General features: G+C 40.2%; 1 protein-coding gene across 6 annotated transcripts; it reads right to left on the reverse strand.

Moving 5' to 3' along the window:
- Positions 1 to 1,332: 1,332 nt before the first annotated feature.
- Positions 1,333 to 15,791, reverse strand: sybu (syntabulin (syntaxin-interacting)). Of its 6 annotated transcripts, none has more exons than XM_023267873.3 (8): positions 15,636 to 15,791; positions 10,115 to 10,159; positions 9,675 to 9,861; positions 9,029 to 9,175; positions 5,841 to 5,979; positions 5,538 to 5,690; positions 4,005 to 4,160; positions 1,333 to 3,132 (listed from the first exon to the last, which is right to left on the reverse strand). In XM_023267873.3, exons 2-8 carry the CDS (start codon positions 10,136 to 10,138, stop codon positions 1,968 to 1,970), a joined length of 1,971 nt encoding a protein of 656 aa, XP_023123641.2. In that variant the 5' UTR covers positions 10,139 to 10,159; positions 15,636 to 15,791; the 3' UTR covers positions 1,333 to 1,967. The 6 variants fall into 6 exon arrangements, with proteins under 6 accessions (XP_023123641.2, XP_023123496.2, XP_023123727.2 ...); XM_023267728.3 differs by having other exon boundaries at positions 9,029 to 9,229; XM_023267959.3 differs by having other exon boundaries at positions 5,841 to 5,940; positions 15,636 to 15,790.
- Positions 15,792 to 22,531: the final 6,740 nt, after the last annotated feature.

Consider the following 22,531-nt stretch of genomic DNA (forward strand, 5'->3'; position numbering starts at 1 on the left):
TTAACTGGTTTACAGAAATAATTACAAGCATTGTCAAGTGGCCCAACAAGAGTCAAGGCCTGAATTACTTCAACAGGAAGGAAACTGAAGTCCTCAAAGATGTGGAGATTATAAGAAAAGAGGAGAGGTCCAAAATCTCTGTGAAGACCTGTTTGGTTGATGTGGTGGCAAATAAAGGTAATTCGATTACTGAGAAAGAGTACAAATAATTACGGCTGTGACATTTTTAAGTTAAAATGGGGAAAACAACAACCTACAAACAGCTGCAAATATCATTAACATCTCTAACTCAATGTCCTTTGTCACGTTACTGTTTTTTTGGGGTTTTTTTGTTTTTTTTTTTAGCAAAGAGAGGCCTATTTGCTAAATAAAAATTCACTATAAATCAAACTTGGCATGGGTATGGATACTTTGGGGCTCAGCTGTGTAGTCTACAACTAAACTGTCCTGTAACCTGGATTGACAGATCCATTGTCAGCGCTCGTCTGGCCTCTATCGTAATGATGCCACTGTCATCTGCCTGGGGACACTGCCTGCCTTCCTGTCAAAACCTCTGAGAGACTGACCCACTTTCAAAACAGGAAAATGAACGTCATCAGTCTTTAGAAAGGGAACAGGCCATGTGGCTGCAGAATCACATCTACTGATTTTAGAACGCTGCCGCAGTCTTAGACTTTACACCACTGCTGCCCCCTCATCTAATCTAGCATCCACAGACTGGTGTGGGGATTACAGCATCTGACGACTCATTATTCTGATGCCTTATGAAGTGAGAGGTCATGGTTATGCAACTTAAGAGAGATCACCAGCTGGCAACGTGGGAATGGAGTCAGCGAAGAGGCATGGTGTTAGTTCACTTAGAGTTAATCAGCTTTTTAATTTTCATTGAATATGGATAGATATTATATAATGGCCAAAGACTTCACTGATAGCTTTTGTGGGTAGACTTAAAGCTGTACTGGCGCTGACCCAGTTTCTACTGGTGTAAGAGTATAGATGGCATTTTACAGCTTCTGAGACATCCCAGTAAAGTGGATCTAATGCACTCCAGCTCCGCAACCCAGGGGACGTCTGAAAACACAGGCTGAGAGCTTTTACATAAGAGGAGCCGTCACGAGAACACGTTGCTTGGTTGCACTCGGGTTCACAGACTTGATAGATTCCCTTTTATTTATTTATGCAAACAACTTGCACAAGTGAAGAAACTCTCCCACCCAGTCTTTGTTAGCAGTTTGAACAAGCCTTTACATGATCAGGTGCAACTCTGAGTCTTTCCTGTTCATCCATGTCCCACCACTGATAGATCAAAAATGTCAAGAGTCCACACGCATGGCGAGAATAATCATGCTTTAATAATAAAGATACAATTACATTTGATGTAAACCGCCAGTATTGCACATTGCTCAGGCACATAACAAGTGTCAGTTGCTTTGAAGCATCAATCTATTTCTATGAACAATACACGGGCTGTACCAAGTAAAGCTCTACACCCAGTGAGGAAAAAATACATATACACTTCACAAAACAGTGAACTGACATTAAAGCTTTGGCTGAAGGTTTAAGGTTTCTCTTAAACAATAACGCAAACAGATTTCAGAACCCATCAAACAGAAACTAACATTCAGTCTTTCACCCTCTAAAAATCTCTCATCCAAACAAAGATTTTTATTTCTTTTTTCAACAAAAGAATAACTAGGAACACCACAGGACAATGATAACACATAACCATCTACCCAGATGATTTGCTTATACATGGAAATGACAAATAAATACATAAATAAACCCTGTTATAAATAATCCCTTTCTAGTCACCACTCAGCTTCAACTCATGGTAACTGTACAGTGCAAAGTAACAGTGTGGGAACCAAAAGAACTGCATGGACATCATCAAGTGTTGAACAAAAACTAGATCTTACAAGATGCTGAAGTGCTTTTAAGTTAGGTGCTTGCATGCGGGTTGGAAGCAGTTACGCATTCTGCCTGTGAGTGACGTGACGAAGTGAGTGCAATCCCATGATGCAACAGCCCCTGATGAGAGCAGCAATGTTGTACACCGGAGCGCTTCCGTCCACCCCGTGCCGTGAGTACAGCCAGGCCACCGTGGGCAACACTGGAGCTGCCACTGCAACCAGATCCACCAGGAAGTTGTTGCTCCAGTAACGCTTGCTGACCACATCCAGTCCTGATGACGGACAAGGTTCCACCTCAGTGACAACAAAGTCCAGCTCCTCCATGAACCGTCTGCTCTCTGCAGGCTCTGAACAACATTCACCAAAATTGGTGGACTTTTCGGGGTTTTCTGGAGGGATGTTAGTTTGGCAAGGCTTTGAGTCTGGCTGAACAGCGACAGAGGAAGTGGAGGCAGGTATGTCTGGGAATCCCAGAAGACTGCCAGGGGCTGATAAAGCTGCGTCCTCCACTGTTGCCCCATGGAACTTGAGCAGCTGAAGGAGCAGAGCCTGCAGGTCTGGAGATATGGGCGGTATGTCGGTCTGGATTCCTTTATCTTCTGTGCTCTGCTGGGAGAGTGTGCTTGAGGAGACGGTGACTGTGGTGGAAGCTGTGTTTGGTAGAGGCGGTGGGGATGCAGCAGACTGGTCAATCAACTGTCCCTCTTCTGACTCTGCCCCAGCCCTCAGCTTGCTACTAGAGTCCGGACTAAAATCCACTGCAGTGGACATGAAGACCTGCTCCAAAATGTCCGCTCTGTTGGCCATCTCGTCGTTCACTAGCAGCCCACTGTCTGCCATCGCCTCCGCTCCATGGTCTCCCAGCTCCATCCCGCCCTCTTCCTCCCCCATCATCTTCTTCCCACCACTATCAGGGCTGTCAAAGATTAGGTCCAAGGTGCTTTCGTCTTGGAGGTTGGCGCCACTCTGGGCAAGCTCCATGCTTTGCAGTAGGGACTCCAACTTCCTGTTTTGGATGTTAATGTCGATGAAGTACTTCTGTATTCCCTTATCCTTCTCCATGAGACTGCTCTTCATGGTTTCCACCACCTGACGCAGCTGTTTAATCTCTTTGCGAGCTTCTTTAAGGGACAGCTGAGCCTCCACTCGGTGGCATTCCTCTTCAATCCAGTCTTCCCTCATCCTGCCAAGCTGGCCCTTAAGCTCCTCAATCTCTGTCTCTCTGATAAAGAAGGAAGAAAATGTCCAAAATGAATTAAAACGCAATAGTTCCATCATGGTCATTTTTTTTTTGAGTTATATGAAAAGAGAAATACCACTTTTATACCTGTATGTCAAACACGAAGCTAAAGCCAGAAACAGAAAGCTGGAATAGCAGCGTCCGAAGGTAACAAACCTGCTGTGTTTGTTTTTCAGTTCAGTCATACTGAACCTTGACAGTCTGATAATAAAGGGAGACAAGACTTTGTCTAATTTACAATTTGTGCAATGTTTTTAGTCTGTTAGCTTCAGCAGTTTATACTCATATCTTGCCCATGCCATTTCCTGTCATGCCTGCTTTTTCCCCTAATTCTACATAGAAGTAAATTAGACAGTAAAAATCAGCAACAAGTTGTATCATAAATCTAATTTCAACATATTTATATTATTTCCATCCATTTCCAGTCTTTATGCTAAGATAGCCGGCTACTAGCTCGAGCTTAAGTTAACATATGAGTGGCATGAATCTTCTCATTTAGCTCATAGCTGGAAAGCAAATTAGTATGTGATGTACAATATAATGTTTAATTATTTTTAAAAAGTACAAAGAGTAGCATATGAATCATGATACAGTTTAAAGTTTCCTGGACTATGCATGGTGAAAATTTGACACAACTGTAACTCATTCTGTTCTTTTTATAAATCTTACGTAATAGTCATTTCCTCATTTCCCCATGGGTTTACACTTCACAAGATGTTAACGGGTGAGCAGAGATGCTTCTTGTGGGCATTACATCACAGCTGCAGTACACATTTTCTCCTGATACGTCCACTATCATCCTGTCATAAAACCATGAAAAGAGATGCAATCACCGGAGCTACTGTGCTGCTAACCTGTCACGGACTCTGTTCTCAGACTCCATCAGTTTGGTCCTCAGGTGTCTTATAGCCACCTCCTTCTGCTGCAGAGGGGTGAGGTACTGCTCGGGATTCGGGGGCCGGATGCCATGGTTGTCTCCACAGGAGTGGTAGCGGCCCAGGTTCGCTCTTCTGTTGGGAAGAGATACAGGGATGTTGGTGAAAGGCCAACTTCACCCCTCTAGAACTGATTATCCATCTTTCCTCAACTAAACATTTGAAAACTACAGCAGAAATAAACCAATTTGACATTTAAAAGCAAAACCGCTCTCTACAGAAGATAATTAGTCTGGCTGAGAGAGTGCTGTAAGAGCAGATGCTCCCTGAAGCCTGGAATTACTGTCTGACACAGGATTACTGGCGTGCAGGCTAGAGTCTGCAAAACCCTAAAATGCTGGTTTATCTGAATACAAGCAGAGTTAGCAAAGAAAGAAATTACCTTACTAGAATAAAGCCCTAATCTACAGTTAATTGCATTAGCATTCAGACGTTCTCTGCATGTCCTATGATCAGTGTTTTGTCATCCTCAAAGAGTCCTGATAAAAGGATTTCTGTTTTTTCTGTAAAGGATGAGTGGGTGGATTTGGACAATATGCAAAGCAGTATGTAAGCCCCTTTCTTCCACTACCACAATATCCTAGCAACCTGAGATACTTGAGGCTTTGATGCGAACGCTCTGTATCTCAGCCAGAAATAGAAATGGCTCAGGAGAAGGTAGCATGTGAGAGGAAAAGATGTCACATGATGCTTCACCAGGCGGAGGAAAGCTGACAAACGACATTTGTTAAAGTGACATTGATGAGGAATTATAATGCAGCCATAGCAACTGTAAACATGTAAAACAGGGCGGATTCTGCTACTGCATAAAAACTCAGAGGGCTGTAGGTGGAATGTCTGCCATTTATTGTGCTGAGAGAGGATTTTTAGGTCAAATCCTACACAGGGCTGAGCTGCCAACAAACAAGATGCCAAAGTAAACCTTTAGAGTAATATGCAGCCTGAAGCACCATGTCAGGAATTCATGGTGGTCCCAAACACATCGCAGCTTTGGGCGATTCAGTTCTCCAATTTTGAAAAATTTATGACCCTCTTCTCTCCTTCAAACGGAGGTGCATTCACTCTAGTTACAAATCAGCTTCAGTCACTAAGGTCACTGTCTGGGTACCATATTCAGACATTTGCTTGAATAAATCCTCATTAATCCCAGTTGCAGCCAAATCATGACCGATATAATCCCAGCCAGCTGCAAGAGAGGAAATGATAAAACAGTCTGAGCTTAATCCAGCCGCCCACGTACTCATGGTTTTGCTGTACAATGCCTGAGCCGCAGTCCAAATCTCTCTCCAAAATCTACTTGCTTCTCCCTCAAACAGAGGAAGCTAAATTGATTAAAAATCCAAGTGGAGAACTGTTGAAAAACATGGCCAAGATGTCACAACTGAGAGTGTTTTGCTTTAAATTTGCCATCCTTGATCATTAATGACGCATGCGATGAAATTTGCATTTTACCTGGAGGTTGGACTGGAGTTGCAGCTGCTGCTGTTGGTTGAGGAGGCAGCTCTGGGGGGAGTCCTGTAGGGAGCGTACAGCTCTGCATCGCGGTTGGTTGTTGGGCTTCCAGCTGGTTTGAACACTGGGAGGGGTCGGATGTGAGCGCCACGACTAGAGAAACAAAATGAAGACAGAAATAATTCAAAAATGTTAAGGTCATTCACTCCCTTTTAGTTCCAGTGTCATTAAAAGCCAAATACTAGGCTTAAAATGCCCTTTTTTAAGCACAGGTGGTGCACATGCATACATTAAGCATCATACCTGCGTGATGGAGCTTTCTTTGCAATTGAATTGGACGTAAGACTGTCCCTGGTCTTCAGGCTGCCGGTGCTGCTGGAAGAGCTGAAGTCTGCTTCACTACCTGCAGGGACAGCATCAGAGTGGTAGCATGCTAGCAGGCCTAAAGAAGAAGATGATAGACCACAATGCTCCTCATTAAATTAAAAGTTGAATTGATAAAAAATAAATAGAATGCACTCAAACACTCAGGGGTTTTGCCTATACAGCATGAGTGATATTACAAGTAGCTTGAGGCGGCTAATGTTGGCTAATGTTCCTAGCCAAAGTCAGTATCTTTAAGTCTTTTATACTACTCTACCCTCACCACATGTTTGTCACGACAGCTAAACATTTCAGTGGTTACAGCCCAAAACTAAAACTTAAAGTAAACCCTTTTGTGCCTCAGAAAACAATTTTGCCGATACCTCTTTGTCGTCCCATTTCACTCACTCTGAGCGACTGCTAATCTGAAAAACTAATAGTTTCACAGCCCTAGAAATCAACTGTAATCTTAGAAAAAGCTGAGTTACAGTCTGTCTAACTCTCTCAAATCCAGTTATACTGTATAAAGTATATTATTCCATATAAACATTCAGTTTCACCCACAGCTAAAGTTAAAAGCTATATCAAGTTAAAGCTAGCTTGTGAGTTAGCCACAGCTAGCCAGCTAATCGGAAGTTTCGTTGCTGACGGATCAGAGCTGAGCAGCGGCCCGACTGACACACAACCAACAACAAGGAACTGGAGTTAGATTCAGTAACAACTACTTTTCTGGCAGAACCATTATTATAAGACCCACACAGATGCATTTAACAACACAACCAAACCCTGTTAAACAATACAGGCTGCACTGCCAAAACTTGAAATGTGCAACATCATGTCTTGTATGTTGTGTTTTTTTTCTTATCCTTTAAAGAACCTTTCCTTCTCTTTTTAAATAATCTTTTTCTAATATGCTTGGAAGCATTTTTTCTTTTATCCATTTACCTCCGACTGACACACTTTAATGTTTGGACCTGATTAGGCCAGTATGCAGTTTCGTTGTTCTCGTACACTGGCAATTAATATATTCTATTCTGCAAACACTTATTGTGTCACTTCAGACATTCGTGTTATTGTCAGTGAAAAATGCATAGACCATCTAAAATGAATGTGTCTTTTATATGTAAAAGAATCAGCTGGTACATGCGTGTCTGACTTAGGTTTAGTTGTGGACCTACGTAATGCTCTTTCACAGACCTTTTAAGAATGCTGGGACAAAAACTGCTCTGAAATAAGTGGTACAGAAACTACTGCTGAACAATGCAAGACTGACCTAGAATCTGCATTCAAAAGAAGAACAAAAGGTGAATGATGTCTCAATTAGAAGGCTGAGCAGAAGGACATTTTTGACGTAAGAGTTCTACAAGTAGGCCTACTTTACTTATATAATTTGAATTGTAATCATTTCATAAGCTTTGTAGCAAATAGAAAAACAAAACTTAAGCTTCAATTACAGATTTGCAATCAGGTAAGGCTTACATTAAAAGCTTATTATTTTTTATTTGAATTTCCATGTGCTTCTACATGGCAGTCTTATCTGCTTAGGCAAATGATAACAGTGAGTGCCCAAAAAAAGACATTACCTGGCTTAGAGTGCAGGGGAAAAACTGTGCAGCTCCAATGTAAGTAATGGTCTCAGCCCGGTCATCCCTATAAAAACAGCCTGGCTCTGCAACTAGTTGATTTAACACAGTATATAATCTTTATATTTGAAATAGCAATTTTGATCAACTGCAAAAATTACATTGCCAGCTTTTGATGGGCAGAGAAGACCTCATTCAATTCAGTGATCTGTATCACTTCACTTAAAAATGGACATTGGCCTTAGTGGAGGATCGTCCTCTTAAGGTGCCCCATAAGGGAAGTTTGCTATTCCATATAATTAGACCTCATGTTTGATTCCACCGAATTATTTGTGATGGAATTTTGATTGATTTAATGATAAAGCTGGATTTAAATCACACACCAAAATGTATTATTTAAAAATAAATTGTCATCAATATAAATCTTAATAGCACACAGTCAGATAGCCAAACACAAAACACAGGATTCTGCAAATAATTATCATACTCAAATTTGTCTTCTTAAACAAACTGGTTCAAATATATACAGATACATGTGAATTTGTAAGATAATAGATTTTTTATTTTTTGAGGAATAAAATAATCACAGCAAAGAGATATCAAATAAAAGCAATACAACCAGTTTTACAATTTGCCATGAATCAAGCTGTTCCCCATAATCTTTAAAGACTACAGACTACCTCATGTGACAAATAGCTCTGACAATCCACAATAAGCCGCTAACATTCTGTCTTTATGGGTAACACAATCTAACCAAATGTAGCTCAACAGACACTTTGTTCGGTGGTTGTCTTCAGTTAGTCTAATTACTGAGGCAGAGAAAAGCTGCTCACTAAAACATTGTGTTGAAAATACACAATTCAAAGTCAAACCTGAGTAGCATCCTTTCCCATCAAACAAAACCATCGTACTGGTGAAGATTGTGACAAACAAAACAGCTCCAAACAAAGTGACCCTCGACCACTTGGTGAGTGGACTGAGGGTCTGTGTACTTCCAATCACAGTAGTAACCTCCTGCTAATCAGACTAATTAGATAAGCTCCCAAACCTCTCCCTCAGCCAATCAGCTTCTTTACTCACCGTGACTCATAATCAAGGAGTTTTTCCTCCATCTCCAGATTAAAAGAGAGGAAATTTCATTTGGGAACAAGACTGTGCTCTTTCTGCTGCATGTTAACAGCGCACACATGCACAGATGACAACTAACTCCAGGTATTATTCTCCTTTTAGGCAAGCAGCTGGGACCCTGCCAGTGTTTGCTCATGCCTGGGAATCTGTTATCTGCTCACATGTGACAAATGCACTGTTATTGTACTTTGGTCTTTGGGGAACTAAAGGCATGCACAAGTATATATATGCTGGTGTGTTGTCTACAAATCTGTCTACAAAAAACATTCATGATGAATGTACACACACAAATGCAAATACAGAATCTGATCATAGTAGTGCAGCCCTGAGGTGGATATTTCCAGATTTCAAATTCTCTGAACAAAACAAGATCTATCTTTTTCATGTTTTTATCTTCATCTCTGTATTTTCCTTTACCTCTAGCCTTCATGGCCGACCTCAGCTCCCTCTTGTGCCTCTGCGTGCTCCGGGCCTCGCCGCTCCACTCGGCCATCACTCGGACCCTCTTCACTTTGGTCTTGCGCTCGGGAAGTGAGGGCGATCCGTGGGCACTCTGCTCTGAGCCTGACGGGGTTTTGGAGGGGGACACAGACTGACTAGTGGGGCAGCCGGTGTCATCTATTGTAGACAGGCACACAGACAGTAATAGCCAAGAACAGGCAGCGCAGGGCGGCAGCGAACACAAGCAGTCAATCAGAGCTCAAGGTTCAGCTTGGTTTTCTGACAGACAGCACAGCAGCTTTAACAGTGGCTCGTCAGTTCCATAAAGTAGCTGTCAAGAGGTTTCTGTGTTCACACTTGGGCACTTTTTGCAATATAGTGTTTGGTCTGTTAAGAGACACCAGCTTGGGTGAACATAAGATCGGCATACATACATGTTTTTTGTATGTGAATTTGATATTCCTTGCAAAAGCAAAAAAGTAAAATAACATGTTTCTATAACAAGAGCACTGTGGTACAATCTGGAACCTGGCAGCCTGTAAATGGATGACTGTTCAAAGTATTTGAGATGCTATATGAGACATAAATTCAGCTGTCCTCCGACTGGAACTGAGCTTCTTACCAGAGCAAAAACTGTTGGTGCTGATGGTCCTCTTGGAGTGGTCGGAGCTCATGTCGCACTCCTTGCCCTCCTCCTCGGAAAAAGGTGAATCAGACAGAGGAGATCCTTTGTCCTTTGGTCGGAAAGGATGGAGGACCAAACGTGGGATGCGGCTGCGGGGGCTTCCTTTCTCTGGAGACTTCTTTTCCTGCTCAAAGCGACATTTGTCACAGGAGGAGGCAAAGATGTAGAGTTATGAAACATCCCTAAACTTATTCTTTGATTCATGAAATATTTAGTTATATTCCTATTGGCTGCATGATGACAGGCAAAGTACAAAGCCACAGTTTCCCCATCTTTACTTTCACCACATTGCTGCAAAACAGCTTTCTACATGCAGATATGAGCAGTCAACATTCACAAATCTGCATCCAGTGGCCAGCAGCAATGACAAGACTCACCTCGTATTCTTGGAACGGTCCCATTGTGCTTCACAACGTTCTCCCCTAATGAATGCACAAGAAGAGAAAAATCAGGTGAGTCACTTTTCTGTGGACCAAGGCAGCATTTGACGTGGCACTCAAGCCCTTACCACACAAGAGCCCTCTGTTTGAACTCTGTTAGGCTACTAATTCCCACCCACCACACACACACACACACACACACACACACACACACACACACACACACACACACACACACACACACACACACACACACACACACACACACACCGCCTGGTACAGATGGCACAAGAAGCCCAGAGCCAGCCTGAATTTATGACCTTATGAAATAAAAATGCCAAAAATAAACAGTGAGCTGCTTTTTAAAGCAGGATTTTTAAGTCTTTAAATAATCAAATAGAGCCAAAGAATTAAACAGCAGCAAATAAAAAGGCTGCTTGGAATGTTATTAGCTTTGCAAGGCAACTATTGCATAAACAGAAAGGGGTGATAGAGACAAGTTCAGGGCACATAAGTTATTGTTCTTTTTTCTTTCTTTTTTTTTAACCAATCATCCACTGGGGATCATATATCTGTATCAAATTTCATGACAATCCATCCAATAGGCGATGAGATACTTCAAAGAAAACCTCCCTGCTGCTGTTACAGGAAAAATCTGGGGATCTGGGAATATTGACCATCTGTCTAAGAAATGGATAATAATCCATCAAATTAATGTTGGAAAGGTCAGAGGATAAAACAACTCATTAGAATTTATCCAATGCTCTATAATGACCTCTTAGTAATGCATCCATTATTTGTTGTGATTTTTTTTTCACTCCGTCAATTTATTGTTAGCTCGGAAAAAACAGTCACGGGGTTCATCCGTTGGGGATCAGAATAAGTACAAAACTAGAGGGCAATCTATCCAGGACTGACTTCTTCCATAAACAATATGCAGTTGTCGGGGCCATAAGTGCTGCTTTCTCAGGATGAGGTGTTCAGTTCTCACATTTGCTGTCATGTAGTGATTTCCTGCTACATGAGTTGACCCTTGCATAAATGCTGAATCCCCTTTTAAACTGTCAGTGGTCAAAGATGAACTGTGGGTAATGTAGGCTGCATGGAATAACAGAGCATAATAGAGTGTGCAACAAAATTAAGCATCGATCCTGTCAGTGCATTTATACAATTAGACAATGGTTTGGCTTCAAACGTCTACTGGTCAGGACAACAGAAATGTCCGTGCACAACTTATTTGGATGAATCCAGTGACTCTGCAAAAATGGCTCCCAAAAGAAAATTTGAGATGGAAATGAAATCACAGGATAAAGGTGTGTAACTGGTGAATCTCACTTAATAAATCAGACCATCATGTTTCTAAACAAAACGTGTCCACAGTTCAGTTTAACCCAGCAAGCTGGCTGCAAACTAATGAAAGCATATATTGTTATTTTTTTAGTACAACAAACAGTACAGCTGACATGAACAGAATTGCAAACATTATTTATAATTTATAAAGGCTAGCTTTGCAAGTTTGTTTCTAATATAGCTTAAATAATTTGACTTATTCGTTATTAATAAACATTCTTTTCAAACAAATAATAGAAATGCTGTTAATTCATTTGTCTGTTTTCTTGTCTGTGTGTGTGTGTGTGTGTGTGTGTGTGTGTGTGTGTGTGTGTGTGTGTGTGTGTGTGTGTGTGTGTGTGTGTGTGTGTGTGTGTGTGTGTGTGTGTGTGTGTGTGTGTGTGTGTGTGTGTGTGTGTGTGTGTGTGTGTGTGTGTGTGTGTGTTTTCTTTGGTGGTTTTGCTTTGATTGTTTTAAGGCCACAGAATCTCCTTTGGGGCCTCCAGACTCCAAGAGCCAGTTCTGAATCCATTCAGTTGTCAAAATATTTGAGTCTGAGCCCAAGCAGTGGACCGTCAAACCCAACCAACACAGAGCTGTGCTGCTACTGTAGCTAAGAACAGAAAAAAGCAAGAATATTATAATGAATTTAAAATAACTCTAATAGTTTTTAAAAGAGTGCAGAGATCTGAGTCTGGACAGATATAAAGAGCCATAAAAAAAGAGACGGATAATGTACTTTTCACGTTTGGATTTTTCATCAAAGTCAGCCCAGATTAAGATGATCAGATATGAAGCTCAGGCTACGCTGCCTCTCGTTACCAGCTGTTTGTGCCAAAATACACAGGGCTGCCTGCCAAAAGCTACAAAATGCTTCAGTCAGTGACATATAAAGTACGATGGAGCACGATTAGAGATCTTTTAAAGGCTGTTCCAAGTATCAGCCAAAACAGAAAGAAACTCTGACGTAACAGTGAACTTTTCATTTTGTCCATGAACATTTAAACAAGGAAGATGCATTTTTTATTGATGCTTTCGAGCTAAATAATGCAGATCTTCGTTTATGCTTGAATAAACTTTATACAATCACTTCACTTCCTCTCACTTGTTGATTGCCTCTCAGCGGCTTCGCCTGACAGGGCCAGTTGCATAAGTGCATGCATGTTTTTCTACTTTTTTCACATCAGGAATGATGTAATTGACCCCGAGGCCTGTGTGCTACTGTCTCGTCTTATCTTTCGCTTTGTTTCTGCTTCGATGGATGTCAGTCCTATTGTGATCATGTGACTCCCTCAAACATCCCTTCTGTAACAGACTGACATCACCACCTGATGACCTAATATCATGGCCTAATATCCCTTTATGAGCAGCTCAGACTTGTGCAAAATCTTTCTTTTTTAAACCACTAAAGCCCAAAGAGCAGTGCTAAAATAGACCAGAGAGTTGTGGGACTCAGACTCTACCTCCTTTCTGTCTGACTGCATGTGAGTTGCCTGCTCCACCTTGCTAACAGTTTCACTTTTGTTTTCAGACATCCGCAGTATCCTCAACGCCCAACAGCCTGGCACGCTAGCACGGCAGAATCCGATTATAGGCACCATGCAGGGCCTTGCAACCACGGCCGTGCCCTAGCAACAGTCATAGCAACCGAGAGGGAAAGCTGAACGAAAAATTCAAGCTAGATGGAAGCAATTATGTATGAAACTGCACAGAATGTAGGCTTCTGCTGCTCATCCTGTCCTTCACTGAGAGAATATCTAGAGTGAGCTGAGGTGATGTGGGGGTGTTATCCATTCAGCTGCACACTGTTTTTCTCTCAGACTGAATGAACATTCTGTCCTTGAGCCAGCATGTGTATGTTCAGGGAGCAGCACACACTTCACTCACCTTACCATCACAGCATCGACATATTTTTGAATGTTTTTACAACCTCTGCACTCATTAAGCAGTATGACAGATCATGTTATTAAACCTAAAGAAACAACTAATGCCGAATCAAACAGAGACAAACCATGAAGACAAGCTGGATGTGGATGATGAAGTGAAATGGGAGCTGAGCAGAGAGGATGAGATGAGTGATTATTCAATAAAAAAGGGTGTGGTTTGAGAGAAGGGAGGGATGTGTAGGCTTTTAGGGATGGCAGTGCCAGCCTGTCTGACAGTCCGTCGATTCGCTTCTTAGGTGTCGGCCAGAATATTTCAACAAATACCGGACAAGTTCTCCTGAAACTGACACTCACTTTCCTCTGCACTGCTGTGAGGTTGAGCTTTTCAGATGCTTTGAATTATCTGCAGTAAGTATTGACATTCCCATCAGCCCCAGCAGCACATGACACTACTGTGTTTTGTGTTACTTAGATAATAGTAGCAAATATTGTATCACAATGCTTTGGCAGCCTTATATTTCATCACCAGAGTTATGACCTCACATACAAAGAGGGAAACAGATCATCCATACTGCACAGAATCCTGAATCATCTCTATTGAATCTTATTGGTTTCGGAGCCAGGATAAAGTAATATGCTGATGGCTGCTGTCAGCTGGTAAACTGAGACCCTGAGAGATGTTTGGACAGAGATTCCTGCTCTGCCACATGTACCTGATTTGATTGAATCATCTGGACTGCAGCCACACTCTGATTCTCTTTACTGTGTGTTCACTGGCACCGTTCCTGAACTGGAGGCCCAAAGGCAGGATCACGTATTTGATCCTCTGCTTGGCTTCAGACAGACTTGATTGGCTACCTGCTAAGTAACAGGCTAAGCAGTATCTAAGTTGCAAACACAGGATTTTCAGCTCTCTTAATCCACAAACACTCAAACTGCCTATGCCAACGTAAAGTCAGAGGGAGGCACTGAGTCAGTCAGAAGAAGTATTTGGAAAGGAAGACTTTTACAAGCTGTCAGTGGGATGCTGGTGAACAAGTCTTTAAGCTTCCACCTGAGCTATTTCCCTTCATCCAGATGGTGCACGTCTCTAAGCAGCATGGAGTGGGCGTCAATAATAATTCCCTTAATCCCTCCTAGAGTATGTGCTTTATAATGTTCATTATAAACACGGATTAATGTGAAGCTGTGTGTTGCTTTTTGACATTTACATCATGACGTAGCCATGCATTTGGTCAGTTGATGTCTTTATTTGTGAGGTGATAAGTTGTGTAATGTCAGTAAAGATGAATGCTGATATTGTTGTACAGTCCTGAGCTTCTATTTATGTCCATGCTGCTCTATCTGTCATTATCTGCCACTCAGGAAATAACTGTACATTGAAAATGGAAAGGTTTCAATCCCTTCTGAGCAGCACGTCATTTGCTGTATTTATTTTCAGCTCATTTCTCTGAAACAGAGTGCCTCATCGCTGCATGATGTCACTACTATAGTATGCTGTCTTTCATTTTCACAATAAAGCTTTTTGAAACCAAAACCAGATTTTATTAAATAGTTTTTTTAAAGTACAGAAAACATTTCAAAAAACCCACTTAACTGTTTTAATAATCTCTATTATAAAATACAGTTTTAAATATTTATGTGGTAAATATATCTTTTACGGTGCTGATAACACCTTTAAAATGATTTTTAAAAAGAAGAAAAATAGATTTTTAAGAATTTCATCCATCTAAATCAACAGAACCAGTGTCCCAGTGAAGGAACCCTAAATGCCCTCCCATGTGTTTACAAGCCTCCCTTTGTTTTCCACATCTCACTTCACATCCATTTCAGTATCAGCATAATAAAAGCTTGTGAGGTTTTATCCCCACACGATGCCAGAACCTCTTCTCTCTCTGCCATATAACAGCGTCATTTATGTTTTTATCATGTTGTATGATAAAACGGGGTTTTGTTTGGTTTCATGTGGCGCCCCCACAGTTCCAGGGAATGTTTTCGAGATGCCTGGAGAATAACATGCCATGTACATTATAAACAGTGATATAAACACCCAACTTCACACCCGATGTGGCTGGATTTCACAGAGCAGCACCAAAAACACGCAAGATCCATGCGCACATTTAGATCATGCGTAAAAAACAAACACGACTCGTTGCTGAACTTGTAAACAGCTCATCTCCAACCCACCTGCTCCCATCTCTGCAATAGTTCAATTCTGTTTTTTTTTTTTTTTTTTTTTTTTTTTTTAGATGAACTGTTATATTCTCTATGTTAAGATGGTAACATGAAATAAAAGCACCTGCCTGGATGCGTGATGGTGATTTCTCTCAGAAGGATGCGCGTCAGCTGGTGAAGCACAAAGGGTCGTTCCTGCGCTCTGCTGGGTGGATGTTGGCTGGAGGAGAGCTGAGTGCAGACTGACGACACTCACCACTGGTGGTGGGGGGAGAAGAGGGACCACAGACGGAGCATGCACAATGTGTCCTCCATTCCCAGTGTGTTACATAACGTACGGGGCGTTACTTAACCACTGACGCCCCGAAATCACATAGAAGTAGGCAGTACAACATAGGTGATGGATACGGATATTGGAAGTGACGTGTTTAGAAATAGTCCATTTTTTCCTTCTTGTTTCGTCAAAGACTGCCATTTTACCCACAAATATACATTTTAGGCTCATGAATGTGTTTTTTATTCAACTGTGAGGCTGAAGCAAATCGCCAAAATTGATTTTATTTACGCGGAATCCAAAATATTTCATCACTGATGCGCACCGATTTCTGCAATGTCTTCTGAAAGACTGTGCTGAGAGACTCACATTATATTCAGGTCAGCTAACACGCACAGCATGATAAATCTACCTGTAAGTTCAACACGTGATGATTTCAGTCTGCAGTCAGAACCAGGCTGTTGGCTCTCCATGGTGCTGAAATACATGACGATGGAGATGCAACATTCTATGAAAATAAATTCTAAAAGACTGTGAGTGAAAGCAGACTGGCAGTAGCTGCATCTCGTGAGAGTATATTTGTACCTTATAGCTCTATAAAATGACCTGATTGTGTCAGATGTCCTCACTTGAAATCATGATTCTGTGGAAACACTGAATAAAATAGCAGCATGTGACCTGTTTTGTGTCACTGAGGCCCCCTGCTGGAACAGTGAGATACTGGGGTACACTGGGCAGCAGCTCAATAAGACTGCAGGCATTTCAATCCTGTTTATTTGTTGCACAGTACAAATTCCCATCTGAATTCCATTACTCTATCCTCATTCATTAAAGACAGTTTGACATGTTGCAGCAGGAAAACTATTAATATCAGTCATGGCAGCTGCCTCAGTTTCACTGCTGACTCACTGCCAGGGTTGGGTTCACTTGGACTTATTTTGAAGTGAAGGCCTACCTTTGCGCTTGATTGACTGCAAAATAAATAAGTAAAATGAAAAATTCTTATCACCTCCTGCACTGCCTGTAGGCACCAAGGTCCTTTCCCATGTGAACTTGTTTTACGGTTTTGTCCTGACTAGATCCTTGCTTGTGATCTATTTACTCTCAGATGTACATTGCTTTGGATAAAAGCGCCTGATAAATTAAACTGTGGAATTGTAGAAATTGTGAACAGAGCTATGGATGATTTCCCTGCTACTGTATGTAGGTAACTTCCCTCTGTAAAAAAGGACACAGCAAACAAATAAAGAATAAAATCCTAGTGTACACCAACCTAAAAAAGATACTTTTCACCATTTAGCTAAACTAATGTGACCTGTAGTGTTAATGCACCAAAGATGATGGAGATCAGAAATTAAATCTGTTTGTTTTTTTAAATGTTTTACACATCGACAAAATCAACACAGTAGTCTAAATTGGACAAACACAGTAGTCTAAATTAGACATCCTTTTTTCACTGCACAGGGGTGCAGCATTAACCAACTATACAGGAGTTTCCCAGCCCTGTGCAGACAGCAGCACCTGGCTCAGCCAACATGAAGAACCTTACAAGTCATATTTCAGTCTGACAGACATGCAGCTGCTTGTATTGTCATGTATGTTTCCCTCACATGCTGTCATTGGTGGAATCAGTCCTGTGTGAAGACAACAAGTATGAAAGTGAAAACAGAGCTCACTATCTCTGTGTGAGGTTTAAGGTTATTTGAGTTGACCCAACAATAACACCTGAATCCCCAAGCAAACGCTCAGTGGTCCAAGTTGCATTGTGGGTAATGTAGTCTGCATGGAATGATAGAGTAGAATAGTGTGCAACAAAATTAAGCATGGATCCTGTCAGTGCATTTATACAGTTAGACTACAGTTTTGTTTTAAAGTACAGTAATAAGTGTGCAAATATAATAATATAGTAGAAACCTATGAAAACAGTCATACAGCTTACTGTTGAAAGGATAATTTATTAAGAACTACATACACAGTAGAGGAAATCTTCTGCACATCGCTGAACATGTACAAAATGTAAAGGTCTGAAGTACACACAAAGTGCAGATGTATGCAAACATATTTACAGGTTCACTATAGAAGGTGCATAAAGAAGACTCCATTTTTTCCTCTTTCATTTTTCTCCCTTTACAATGTCTCATTTTACTTTTGATCAGACTTACAGGAAAGAAGTCCCTCTGAAACATTTTTGTGTGAAGGAGTGATGATAATGAAAAGTTCTGCAGAATTCTTTGCTACCACATTTACAGAATTCCCACCCTGTAAACATAAAGGCTGCAAAACGGCATCTATGAAAACTGTTGTTTTGGGCTTTTTGTGCCTTCAGAGGAAATTAAAGGAAGAGATGCGGAGTTGAACCAAGTTATCTCTTCATTTCCATCTAATGTGTATTTTTTTAATATTAGAGCAAGCACTGCAAAAGCCTTTGTGTAAATGAAAATACTATCCTCTGTATTTATTTCAGGTTATGAGATAACCAGGAGTACACTGAAATGCTGTACAACTTTAGAACAGAATCACAGACATTTCTGACAACACGCTTTTAAAATCATCTTCTATTGTTTTCAGATATCATTTTCTTCCAAAAAAAAACATTTTTCACAATCTCATGTCAAAGAACAAACACAGACAATTCACTTGTTTTGCCTTTTTGTTAGAAACTCTGCATCTTTTGATCAGATCAAACACTGTAGTTGAATAGTTGATGTGAATTTGTCACCACAGCCTTAAAATCACATTTTTTAAAATCAGAAATCCTTCGCCCGCTGTTTGTAAACAACTGGAACTAATGAATATTACAAAGTGTGTCAATAAGACAGTGCAGTTCATCTGTGGAGCAGCCGTCTCCCTACTACAGGACATTTACACGACACAATGAGAGCACACAACATCACACCGACCACACCCACCCACAGCACACACTGTTCACACTTCTGTCACCTGGCAGACACCACAGTGTGAAAGCAAGAAAAAAACAGTTTCTATCCACGGCCCATCAGGCTACTAAATCACTGAGTCCCCTGCAATATCTTATAAATAGCAATATTCTGCTCATATCTCTTGCATGTTTACATATGACAGTATTGCACAAGATGCCAACATTTGCTCATAGAGTTTATTTGTAACTAGTTTTATCCTATTTTCATTTTTATTTTATCTTATTCGTTATTTCAGTTGTGTGAAGGGAACTCATCAATGAAGAATTCCATTACTCAGGGTAACCACCGTGTTTCTGCTGTGTGTTTGACAATAAAGTCCTTGAATCTTGAAGGTTCACTGGACACACTGACTCATAAATTGCGCCCCCTAGTGTTAAAAGGGATCGTTACATTTGGAGTATTTACTCAAGACAAAAGGACAGAGTTGACCTGAACTTAGACCTGTGCTGTCTGATATGCATCTTTTGGAATTGTGACTAACAGCCTCTGTCTCTGGAGGCTTTTTAACTAATGGGGTCACTCTTGGTGTTACCAGGTCTGTTCCTTATTATTTTCTTTTCCTGGGCCTCTTTTATCTTTTCTGTTTGGGACTGTTCTTTGTCTCATTTCCACCAATCTGTCCTTAATTTAGGAAACACTTCATACTTACTGGACACGTATAAACTCATTGCAGAAGTAAAAAATAACCGAGACCATAAACAATTAGAGAGATAGAGATTCATATCACGTCAGTAACTGACAGCACTTGTCACACTGATAAACAGCAGCTGCAAAAGTTCTTGATGGTATCTAAAAAAGTTTTGATCTTCAGGGAGGGGTAATATGTGGCATAGGGCCGTGTTTTTTCCTGTTGTCTGTTGAGGTACTGTAGTTGGTTCTTCCTCTACTGTACGTCTCCATCCTCCTCACTGTGGATCAGGTGACTGACTGCTTATCTGTACTCCACCATCAGAACTGGTTATAAAAAGCTGGCAGAGACGGTGGTGTCAGCTTTCACACGGTGTGTTGCTCCGTCCTCCTAAGGGAGGGTTGGCATCATTTACATCTCTTCTCTGGAAGCAGATTGTTTTACATGGTCACCTTTTTATGTAGAAATGTGGCGCGTGACTCACTCATTCTTTCGTCTGCTTTTTACTGCACTGCAGTTAGTTGATTTGTGTTTGAGGGAACTTGGAATTAAAGTTGGCACTGAAAAAGAAAACATTGTAGTTTATGTAACAAATAAACAGGGCTTCCTAATATGCAAATAATGTATGATTCACTCACTGCGTGCCTCTACTTAACTTCCTCCCCTCCGGGCAAAAACAGAAACAGAAAGCTGGAACTGAAAGGAGAAAACACTGTAAAAATACTGACATGTTTTTTTCAAAATGTTAAAAAAAATTGACTGAAAAAACACAGACATGAAGTAAAAAAATCTGGAAACTGTCATTGAAAATCACATCAAAACAAAAACAAAGATTTTCTTTACGATCAGTGTTTTATGATTCAGTGGAACTTTTATCAGAGCTGTTTTATTTCAAAGACGTTTAATTACAAACAGTTCAATTACAGTGTTCTCTTTTTAAGTGTCAGATTTTATTTTCAGTGACAAACTACACCCTCTCTGTTTTAGTCCCATATTTTATTTGATTATTAAACAGCTTCTTTTGCACTTTGCTTTTGTTGTTTGCTCCTTTCTCCTGTGTTTGCTTGTGTTTGGCATTACTCACTGCTTTTCTCTGGAGGGAGGGTGTGCTATACTTATCTCAATTCTATTGAAAGACGGTGTGTGACCTACTAAATACTGTGTACTTTGCTGTCATTTAAAAATGTTAATTAGTTGTGTTCACAGTTCAGCCTCCCTGACTTGTTTGTTCCAGGTGTGATTTGTTAATCCCCACATCCTCTAGTTTATACATTAACTTCACAATGATGGTAGCGTCTGTAGGAACTGATGCACTTTCTATCCATTCGTTTGAATAATAAAAAAATGAAAATATGTGATAAATTAGAATTGAAACATGAAGTACTAATATACTGTCTCTTGCAAGCTAAATATTTTGACTTTTGAGTGAAATTTCTATGTGAACGGTTGAAGCACCCTTCAACCATTATCCCTCCAGAAGAAAGATAAAGGAAGAAGAATTGCTGTTGACAGGTAAACATTTCACAGTCAGAGTTTATGAGGTTGGTGCTGAAAATGTGGGTGGTAAGTTTGTATATTTAAACTCAAATTCAACTCAGTTCAGTTTTTCTTATACAGTGTGAATTTACTGCATCAGTCATCTCAAGGAACCTCATAGAGTAAAGACCTCACCATATTCTATTATAGGGAGAAACCCAATAAATCCAAATGATCACCTTTGAGCAGTTCACTTTTAAGGGGAATAAACCTCAAACAGAACCAGGCTCAGGGAGGGGAGTCACCTGCTTTAAACGGCTGGAGTGAGGATTAAGGGGGAGAGAAAAGGACAGCAGAGAGAAAACAGAAGAACTATGAGAGAACGTTTAACACTGGGGAGGTTGGTGAGCATTTAAAAGTAGTGAAGGCGAGAGCTCAATGCATTATGGGAATTCCCTCGAGCACTCTAGGCCTATAGATTAACATAACTGGCCGTCATCTGTATAGCATCTAAGTCTATGCAGTGTTTCCTACTAATACTGCATAAGTGAAGCATGTGTTCAGTGAATAGTACTGGTTCAGAACCCTGTAGAGCTTCATAACTAACCTGTTTGTCCCCAGAAGAATCATCTTTGATGTAAACATAACTGCAATCTGTCTGATAAAAAATATTTAAACCAGGTTGATGCAGTTTCTCTAATCCCAATGACATGTTTTAATCTCTGCAATAAAATATTGTGACTAAATGCATCAAACGCAGTACGGAGATCTGGCTAGACAAGTATAGAGGTGAGTCCACTCTATGAAGCTAGAAGAATAACGGATGTACTCTAAACCCTGACTGAAAATCTTTAAGCAAACAATTTCTATGCAGATAGTCACATAGTTGGTTTGATAAAGATCTATAGTTTGTGAAAACACATCAATCAAAAGTTGACTTTTTGAGGTTAAATACAGAGACCTTAACACTCCTGTTGTCCTCATTTACCAAAAAATATTGTTTCCTTCTCTGAAAAAAATCCAAAAATTCAGCAAAAGAATTCCCAAATTTCTGAAAATTTGCAAAACTTTCAGAAAGAAAATTCCAATAATTCCTTAAAAGTTTCACTTAAAAGTTTTCTGAAAAAAAAAATCTCCTAAATTTGACAAGAAAATTCTTGTAAATATTTTCAAAAAATTAGTAAAAATCCTCCAAAGTAATCCTAAAAATATCTAAAGTGATTACACATACATATCATTAAAACTTCTAATATTTTCTTTAAGAACATCCAGAAAAAAAATCAACCAAAATCCAGTGAAGTTGCTGCATTTTGGTTGATTTTTTTATGAATGCTCTTTAAAAAAAAAAAAAAATTGAACTTTTCTTTTTTTTTCCACCAAAAAACGTTCAAAAATTTCCCAAAAATGTTGAAAGTGTGGAAATTTTTACTGTGAAAATATGTTTTTTTTCCACATTTTCAAACTTTAAAATGGGTCAATTTGACCTGCAGGACGACATGAGGGTTAAAATCCTCCAGTACGCAGCCAGTTGATAAAGAGAGGTTGATCAGATCTAATAAGGAAATGTTGATTGTAGGAAAAATGTTGTTTATATGCATATGGCATTGAAGTAAATGATAATATGGAAAAATAATTCTGCTAAATTATATTGCGACATCATCAGATAGGCTTCCACTGTAATGGAAGCTTCTGCTAAATGCTGTGTAA

This window comes from Amphiprion ocellaris, chromosome 9 (assembly GCF_022539595.1).
Source record: "Amphiprion ocellaris isolate individual 3 ecotype Okinawa chromosome 9, ASM2253959v1, whole genome shotgun sequence".
In the NCBI taxonomy this organism is placed as follows: Eukaryota; Metazoa; Chordata; class Actinopteri; family Pomacentridae; genus Amphiprion; species Amphiprion ocellaris.

Bases quoted from the DNA above. Each gene is read 5' to 3' on its own strand.
- sybu (XM_023267728.3), bottom strand. From the start codon at position 10,138: ATGGGACCGTTCCAAGAATACGAG. The intron at 9,230-9,674 runs GTAAGAAGCTCA...TGTCTACAATAG, and splicing joins CACCAACAGTTTTTGCTCTG to ATGACACCGGCTGCCCCACT. The intron at 5,980-9,028 runs GTAAAGGAAAAT...CTTCTTCTTTAG, and splicing joins GTCGGCCATGAAGGCTAGAG to GCCTGCTAGCATGCTACCAC.